The sequence below is a fragment of the Salvia hispanica genome, chromosome 3 (assembly GCF_029641045.1).
Source record: "Salvia hispanica isolate PSC_SH4W2 chromosome 3, Shi_PSC_v1, whole genome shotgun sequence".
Lineage (NCBI taxonomy): Eukaryota > Viridiplantae > Streptophyta > Magnoliopsida > Lamiales > Lamiaceae > Salvia > Salvia hispanica.
Window position 1 is genome coordinate 44,396,899 of NC_142694.1, and position 9,960 is coordinate 44,406,858.

Below are 9,960 nucleotides of genomic sequence, written 5' to 3' on the forward strand. Positions count from 1 at the left end.
CCCATAGCCAATCACAATCACCATTTAGATTTGCCAATATCCTCCAATATTCCCATATACTACTTCAAACTCCTTTCCTTCAGCAAATACAATCTTTCTCATTGCCTCCCCTCTTCTCAATCAACAATGGCAGCCAACACCTTGATGAGCTGCGGCGTTGCTGCCGCCGCCGTCTGCCCCTCCGTCCTCTCCTCCTCAAAGTCGAAATTCGCCGCATCCGTCTCCTTCGCCACCAATGCCAACACCTCCAGGTTCACCATGGCCGCCAACTGGATGCCCGGCGAGCCCCGCCCCCCCTACCTCGATGGCTCCGCTCCCGGGTAATCACCATGCACTCTATTTTTTTTTAATAAAAAAAGAGGATCAATAATGGTTCCCCAGTTTTTGTATTTTTAGTTAACCTTTAAAATAATTGTTTGGACTTCAGAGATTTCGGATTCGACCCACTTCGGCTAGGGGAAGTCCCGGAAAACCTAGAGAGATATAAGGAGTCGGAGCTCATCCACTGCAGATGGGCTATGCTTGCAGTTGTAAGTTAGATCATGTCGAATTCTATATTAGTACGATATTGTCGGTCAAAGTCCATCTATTATTTTAGTCACTTTTCAAAAGGTCTCGTACTAATATTTATATATATGCAGCCCGGGATCCTGGTGCCTGAGGCCCTAGGGCTGGGCAACTGGGTGAAGGCACAGGAGTGGGCGGCGGTTCCAGGCGGGCAGGCGACATATTTGGGGAACCCAGTGCCGTGGGGGACCCTACCGACAATCTTGGTGATCGAGTTCTTGTCCATAGCCTTTGTAGAGCACCAAAGGAGCATGGAGAAGGACCCCGAGAAGAAGAAGTACCCAGGAGGAGCATTCGACCCGCTTGGCTACTCCAAGGACCCAAAGAAGTTCGAGGAGTACAAGGTCAAGGAGATCAAGAATGGTATAAACATTAGAATGAATGAATGTCAAGTGTTGACTTATTATTTTTTTTAATTTTTGAAATTTAAACCGCGGTTGAATTCTCGTTCTAGGTCGTCTTGCGCTATTGGCGTTTGTAGGATTCTGCGTGCAGCAATCAGCGTACCCGGGAACAGGGCCGTTGGAGAATTTGGCGACGCATTTGGCTGACCCGTGGCACAACAACATCGGCGACGTTCTCATTCCTTTCTCTTAAATCTATTTCAACAAACAAAGGCAGCCATTTGTATAATTCTATGACTTACATGGGATGGTGTTTCCTTGTTTTTGTGGCATGTATGTGTAGTATAAGTGGTTTGGTGATGATTTTGTGTACAAATTTCAAGAGCTCCAAAGACTGTGTCATCGTGCATAACCAATAGTGCTATCTATGTATTGAGCATAATTTGTGGTGTGTGATACAAGTGAACGTGTGATGATAAAAGCACCTGCATAATCGGGCTCTTCAGCGTGTTAGCGAACAAATGCACAAGTAATCACAAATAGAACTTACAAAGAGAGAACAATGGTATATAACGAGCTATAATCCTAGTTGGATTATCGAGATTGTACGCTATATTCACATTACTCACTTCACCTAATCATTGAGCAACTCGTGGTGTTGCTCTATTATTATTGTTTTAAGTTGAAAATTTTGATTTTGTTAATATAAATATACTCATTTGCCACTTCATTTGAACACCTTCATCTTCACCTTCACATTGTTTTTTTTTCCTTATTCTTTCCCATAATTTTTAATTCAATTCTTATTTATTTGGTCGGGTGATACCACCAGGCACCAAGCTCATGGTTAGGACGTAGGATAAAAATCTAGTTTATAGCGTTTGAGATTCCTTGTTTTTTGGACGGTTTATTGAAATTTGAAAGTAAGAATATGTGGGTTAAAAAAAAAATGATTCACGAGATATTTATTTAATCAAAAATTTAAAATTGCTTCATTTCTTGTTTCCAATTGAACCATGATCACAAAAATTTACAGATGTCACAATTATATACTTCTAGAGCCCCTATAGTTTCCTTAGTGAGTCAGCTCAGTCCGAAAGTCTCTGAATTCCTCCAAGTAGCTCGATATTTTAATGGGAAAAAAAAAATTAAATCGGACATGTACCAGAAATATGCTTTGATCCAAGTATAGCTTGATACCCGTAGAATTGACCCGGCAATAGGGCTGACAATTTTCGACACGATACGATAATCCGATACGAATCCACACGAAATTATTGGGTTTAGGTCAAGCTTTATTGGGTTCGTGTCATTATCGGGTTGACCCATTAAGAACCCGATAATTTCGGGTTGGGTTAGGGTTGGATGCGGATAACCCATTGAGATAATATTATTACTTTTATTACTCCCTCCATCCCACTTTAGGAGTCCCGGTTTACTACTTTTGGGTGTCCCACTTTAGGAGTCCCGGTTAGAATATTCCATAATTGGTAATAGGCCTCACATTCCACTCACCTTTTTCCACTCACATTTTATTATAAAACTAATATATAAAAGTAGGATCGACATTCCACTATCTTTTTTCACCAACTTTCCTTTATATTTCTTAAAACTTGTGCCGAACTCAACCGGGACTCCTAAAATGAGACGGAGGGAGTATTATTTAAAAAATTTATTCTACTTTAATTTTTTTTAATTCTTGTTAATTCAGAGGTTTAAATGGTATAAAACGGATTTTAATCGTGTAAATTAGGTTGAAAAATAAGATTTAATCGTGCAATATCAGGTTTTAATCGTGTGATATCAGGTTCGGGTCGTTATCGTGTCGTGTCAACCCATATTATATCGTGTCGTTAACGGGTTCGTGTCGGGTGCGGTCGTGTTCGGATTTGAAGGTAGCAAGTCGGGTTCGTGTTCGGATATACAGTTCTCTTAACAGGTCGGGTTCGGGTTAGGCCTTATTGGGTTGGATCGTTATCAGGTTGACCTGATAATGACCAAATCCGCACGATTTGCCAGCCCTACCCGATAATAAGTAAGTCTTTGTTATTTAGTCTAAATTTTTAAAGTTAGTGTGATAAATTTTAATGTATCGATATATTCACCATTTCCCTCTCTGTATTTTACCCTAATGCTTGATATACAATTTACAAATTTTAAAATTAAAATAAGATAATTATTTAAATATAGTATATTCATACATCTCTAAAAGTTATCTGTTTCAAGTTGAGATGACATGTAATTGTAAGAAAACTGATAGTATTACTAAACTTTGGAAAAAAAAATAAAATTTATGTTTTTCTTTTTAGAGTGAACTACATAAATGGTACCTGATCTTTCACTTTTGCACATAAATGGTACCTGATCTTTACTTTATATCATTTTTAGTACCTCGTGACAAAAATAACCCCAGGTATCAAAACTGTGATTTTTTTGTTATGGAGGTCATTTTTGAAAATTTCAATTAAATAGTATTCTCTCCGTTCCATAGTAATGGAGACGTTTCTTTTCAACACGAGATTAAGAAAAATTGTGTTAGGTGAGTTAAGTAAAGGAAGAATAAAGTGGAAAATGTAAAAGGTAGAGAGATGAAGAGAGAAAATAGTAAGAGATAGGGGTGGCAAAATAGGTAACGAGTAATGGGTAATTTCCATCTCGATCCGCTACCCGCCGGGTATTGGGTACCCACTACCCGACGATAACGGGAAACGAGGCGGGATCGGGTAATGTATTTTAGAATTTTGCGGGTAGCGGGTATACCCACTACCCGTGTGGGTATACCCGTTAGTCCCGTAATACCTATTATTATTAGCATTAGTCATATTCCATCTTTTAATACTCCCTCCGTTCCCCATATAAATAGTGGTGTTCCAAATAGTTAAAGTGGAGAAAAAAAAGTAAATAGTTAAATAATAATAGCCAAATACGTACTCATTTTGAAAAATTAAAAATAAATAGTTAGAACGGAGAAAAAATAAAGTAAGAGAGATAATAATGTAGAAAAGAGTATTTAACTCATTATATTTTCAAAATTAGTGAAGAAAATGAAATGTCTCTATAAAGTCGGAACAGTGGGAGTATTTTATATAATCTAAGAGTTCTTTTAAAATATTTTTATATTCCAACGAACATATAATTAAAAACCGGAACTAGCTATAGAGTGTCCTCTTACTTTTATTCTCAATCTATTCAACGTTTATCATTGATATTAATAAAGTAAATTAGGGAACATTGACGGTTATTATTATGGTTTTCAAATTTTTTATTAGGATTCCGGGTCGGGTATGGGTACCTGCATTGTCGGGTACGGGATACCCGTCACGGGTATCGGGTAATCCCGGTATGTCGCGGGGCGGGTATTGGGACAACAAATTTTGCTAAAATCAGGTACAGGTACCCGACTTGTCGGGTGCGGGTATCCGCGGGTAACCCGTTTCGCCACCCCTTGTAAGAGATAATAAAATAGGTGTGGAAAAAATGTGTTGACTTTTACTAAAAAGGGAAATGACTCTATTGCTATGGAACGTACCAAAATGGCAAAATGACTCTATTACTACGGAACGGAGGGAGTACCAAATATGTAATTATTTTTCTTCCTTTCTTATTTCTTTTTTAGTTCATTCTTCTGTCTTTTTTCTTCATTAGTTTATATTTCTTATTTTCTTTTTTAGTATTTTATCTTTCTTTCTTCTCTCTTTTTTTCTCCTTAGTTTATATTTCTTCTTCTTTCTTTTTTCTTTTATCTTCTTTTTCTTCTTACCTTTTAGTTTTTTATACATACATCAATTGCATTCATAATATAAATCAAGAACAAAATGTCTAATTAAATTAATTATTTAAAATAATTAAATCAATTGTATATTTTTTATTAAATTACTTTATACTCATTTTAAGATTGAAACACCTAACTAAAAATATTCAACTCTTTATATCATTATGAATACAATTTACGATTATTATTACATAATATTATATGATTCATAATTTATATAATTATACTATAATTATTTATTAATTACTATTAGTTTTTAGTATTATAACAATAATATTTTTATAATAATTAATTATAACCCTAAACTATAATTTTAATTAACTATATTTGAATGATATTAAAAATAGACTAATTATTAATTTATAACATCAAAATAATAACATTTATATTGATTAATTATAATAGTATGAAGAGAGGGGAGAATGAGAGAAGATATTACAATATCACTTTTGGTACTAATTTTATGTATACCTAAAATATTCTTTATGACATAAATGAGAAAATGTATTTGTTTATAGGGTATTTTAGGAAGAAAATTGCATCATGTACTAAAAATGTGATTTATAAGTACCAAAAGCGATATAAAATAAAGATCAGATACCATTTACGTGCGAAAGTGAAAGATCAGATACAATTTAGATACAATTTATATAATTCACTCTTCTTTTTAATATAGAACGGGCCGAATATGCTTAAATATCATAACGCTGAGCCCACTGAGTAAGCCTCAGATTTCATATAAAATTTTTATTGGGCTTACGCAGTTTTACTATTACGTGCTCATTTATTAATGGGCTCATTCCAACTCTTTTAACTTTTGTTAGCAAGAAATTTACTACTAATTTGAACACTAATATATTTTGAAGTGAATAAAACAACTATTACTCATACATGAGGTTGATTGTTTTATTTTACTAATAATATATTAATAATTTAAAATCTAACAAATTTTATTTTACAATTTTTTTAAAAGCCTTGTGAACAAAGGTTTTTGAGCATCACTTTTTTTAAACACACAGAACTATCTTTTGAAATTCCGAATCTTGACAAAAAACAATTATGACATATATAAAGGTGTAAACACGAAGAAGCCCTTTAATAAATCAAGAAATTAACGAAAATATTAAACACGCACTTGCTTCTTTATATATCATCAATAAGATTGGTACTATTTTAAAAGTGTCATTAACTTGACAAGTTTTGGAAAATGAAAATTAGTAGAATCTGTAACATATTCAACACAAAGCTAAGGTTTTATATATACATTTTTGAACATGAAATTTTGAATAGCATTTTGTTCTAATAATATCATTTTAGGAGCTATTGACAGTGTATAAATTAAACCACTTCACATATGTACACATCACATGTAAATCCGAAATACTATGTTTCTTCATTAGTGACTTCACCGAAAAATAATACTAATAAATGCAAGATCAACATAGAATGGTCACTCATATATTAATAAAATAATAGGGAAAGCATGATCTTATGACAAGTAATTAATTCAAAATTTAATGGTTTCTCTCTCAATAAATAAATAAATAGATAGATTACTGGATGCCCACCAGGACAAAACAAAACCTGACTAAGAGAACCACTATTACCAACAATATTATTGATTTAAGTGAACTAAATTAATCAACCTAATCAAAGCATGCCTACTAAATCACTGGTCATGTTTACATATATATATATATAAACATATATTCTCACGCTTCATCTTCTTATTATGAATTCGAGGCGTTCTAATTAACATTTAATATTATTATTTCAAATATATACAAATCTCATGATCATACTTGCTTGTCATCTACCTGCGTGAAAGCATTTTATTTGTGAATTTCGAGGATATATATGCATAGAATGTAATGATAGAAGAAGCAATATTTAATTAAATTGTAAGCATGAAATAAACTCACTCTCCCATACTTATTATACACATACTCCTATTTATAATAAAATTTCATATATATATATATATATATATATATATATATATATATTCAAATGAAATTCTCTCTCTATCCATCTGACAGAAGGATTCCCATACAACACTCTACACGATAAAACAACTGTTTCCATTTTTAATAATGCATTCCTCTTCTCTTTATGCACTCTTTGCTTACAATTTTCCACTTTAATGACATTCTTATTTCATCTTTTATTTTTTCAAGTATCCCTTTTTAACCCTCAAATTATATTGATCATACACCATAAATTTTTATTATTATTATTATTATTATTATTTATTCATTCTTAAATTCCAAATGAAGTTATTTTGGAATCAAATTATTAATTACTAGTTGAAGACAGTGAGAATTATGTCCCATCAAGCAGTGGAAATTGATAATACTATGCCATATTTACATAGGAGTATAAAAAAAAGTGTATCAGAGTTATGGTTTTCTGCTACTCAACAATGTTTTAAAATTACCTGACCTAATTTCTGAGGATTTTCAAGTACAAAATTAAACAATAGGTGCTTCGAGAAAAACGAGGTATAAATAGCTAGGTCTACGGCTATGGTTTACATGAATGTACGATATTCTCTAAGGTTTCCAATAATTAATGACAAAATGCTCAATAGACCAATTAGATAAAATAAAGTACCCTATCGCATATTAATGCAAATATTAATTCACAACTAATTTAAGGCATATTTGATACATAGAGGATTACTAGTTAAACAAAAGAGAAGGAAAATGGAACCTAGATATGCAAATGTGTTATGTGTATAATTAGAGAATGCAGAAAAACTATGATGGTTTAATTTCCATGTGACCAAATAGTTGTTTTTCACCAATACCCCATATATATAGTGCATATATAGTAATGGGGGTGCATCAGACTAGTATATTGCAAGTGTTGTTTCCTCACTTTACTATGAATGTAAACATACTAGTAACTTTTAATCAATAATTTTGTGAAATGTTATGTAGCGATCATCAATATATTCCCGAGAGAATATTTAAGTTTTGTGTACATCCCGTGTTTTTCAATTTTCTTTTCATTTCATGTGTGCTATGATTGATTGTCAACTTTTGAAATTTTAGTAAACGGGTCCAACGTGGTGGATAAATTTTAAATTTAGTTGAAATCAAGTGAATTTTTTAGTCGGGATGAGCCATTTGGAATGGGAGTTGAAGCAGTGATGAATCCAAGTGGGTTCAGGGTAGATTATGATTGAGTTGCCGAAAGCAGTGGTGATTCAGGTTTCCGCATAAGGGAGAAGAAGGGGAGAGGGGAAAGATGTGATTACAGCTTATTCGGTCCTATAAAAATGCTCTATAATCCAATCAATTGCCGATTTTTGACCCACCAAAACAACTTGTGACTACAACAATGCTCATAAATTGCTCTGCACCTTTTACTGCTCATTCTTCCCACCTCACTAACAAGACATTTTTCCCACCAAAATGTTTTGCGAGCTTCAGGTCCAAACAATGTCACAAATAGCTACTGCTTTCCAAACTCCCATTAATTATGTGACATCATGCTGCTAGGCACCAAGTTTTATACGACTTTATCTATATTATTCTATTTTTTACTTTATTTTTTTTATTTTAATTATTTATTATCATTTTTTTTAAAACGAGTAAAAAATAAAATGACTCAGCTCTATTCCATAGAGCGGAGAGAATATATTTTTTTATTTATCTATATTTGTTTCTCATATTCAATATAAATGCATTGCCTAATATTGAATGGAGGGAATTTAATTAGATGAATTTTGGATTTCACATAATATATACTCCCTTCGTCCCAAGGTAGTTGAGTGGTATTCTTTTTTGAATTGTCTCAAAGTAGTTGAATCAATTATTTTTTTTGGCAAAAAGATTATCTTCTTTCATATTTTACTTTATCTCTATCTCTCTTACTTTATTGTCTCTCTTATTTTATTCTCTCCACCTTAATTTTTACTATATCAATTTCTTAAATTTCGTGCTTCAGGAAAAATGCCTCAACAAACTTGGGACGGAGGAAATATTCAATTTGAATAGTTGTACATAAGTTACATACTCCGAGTATTAGGAGCAATGAATTGAGTAGTTAGCAAAGTTGTTAATTAGAAAGGATTTTCAACTAAGAATCCCAATGTTTGACTGATGTGTCTGTGACTTTCATGTTGGGACTGAGATGCCATTGTCCCCTTTCTTGTCATACCTACTTCTATGATGGATAGTCTTTGTCTTTTCTTTTTTCTTATTCTCTTTATTTTGAAAATTAGTTTATTTAACTTTCACATTCCCCTATTATTTAATGATCCCAATATCATTTCATTTTCTCATATTTATGAGCCATAAATGAATAATGACAATTCAAACTTGATTTTAATATGATCGTTACAAAAGACCATATGATGTGAAGTACACTAACAATTAATGTCTATCTTGTACTATAATTCATTTAAATTTTCTTTGTCTATTCCACAGCTTATATATCAATTTTATTGATATTCAATTGACAAAACTTGAGATACACTATCTGTTTTTGGAAGGGCTAAAACCCTAGTTTCAATTTAAAATTGCAGAGGAAATTATAATTAGAGAGAATAAGTTGTTTTTATTTGGTTACCCATTAACATTGTTTTCTGTAAGATTCTTCTTAAACATTGGTTTATGTGGTCATATGTCGCTATCCAATTTGATTATACTTTAACTCAGTTTGCCTATCATTGTAGCCTTTATAGACTATGAGACTACTATATCCACATCTTCCAATTTCGCTTTATTCTTCTGTTTACAATTAATCAAAAAAGAAATCATCATAAACATTCGAAATTTTCAAATTTTAAAATTGATATGACAACGCAAGGCCTCAAAAACAGAACTCTCATGGTCATCATAATTTTTTTTTTCTATTCACCATGACACAATATATAATTACGAGGTAACATACTTAATTTTACACACATTTTTTGAGAGGATGATATTTCTGTAAATTCTTAAATGCTAAATTCTGATTTTGTATACTAGATTTAAAATTTGTCTGTAAATTATTGAAGTATTGACTTTGTCCGGATTTTGCAGCCAACCTATTATCTAGGCCTGCTTAATCGGTTCTCCGGTTTTCGGGTACCCAGAATCGGAACCCGAACCGATCGGGTAATCCGGTTCCGGTTCCGGTACCGGTTCTAATGTTTTCATAAATTCCGGTTCCGGTTCTACCCGAAACCGACCGGTTCTTACCCGGAACCGAATAATATATATTAAATTTATTTATTTTTTACTAAAATTGAAGTATAGTAATTAACGGTAATTCATTTATTATTAT

General features: G+C 32.5%; 1 protein-coding gene across 1 annotated transcript; it reads left to right on the top strand.

Annotated features, from left to right (window-relative positions):
* Positions 1 to 75: 75 nt before the first annotated feature.
* LOC125215616 (chlorophyll a-b binding protein 6, chloroplastic) lies at positions 76 to 1,353 on the top strand. The gene is made up of 4 exons (XM_048117087.2): positions 76 to 320; positions 428 to 530; positions 642 to 930; positions 1,022 to 1,353. The coding sequence occupies exons 1-4, from the start codon at positions 127 to 129 to the stop codon at positions 1,162 to 1,164; spliced, it is 729 nt and encodes a 242-aa protein (XP_047973044.1). The 5' UTR covers positions 76 to 126; the 3' UTR covers positions 1,165 to 1,353.
* Positions 1,354 to 9,960: the final 8,607 nt, after the last annotated feature.

Coding starts and splice junctions, on each gene's coding strand:
- LOC125215616 (XM_048117087.2), top strand. CDS start 127: ATGGCAGCCAACACCTTGATGAGCTGCGGCGTTGCTGCCGCCGCCGTC. Junction 531..641: donor GATGGGCTATGCTTGCAGTT/GTAAGTTAGATC, acceptor ATATATATGCAG/CCCGGGATCCTGGTGCCTGA. Junction 931..1,021: donor GGTCAAGGAGATCAAGAATG/GTATAAACATTA, acceptor TTCTCGTTCTAG/GTCGTCTTGCGCTATTGGCG.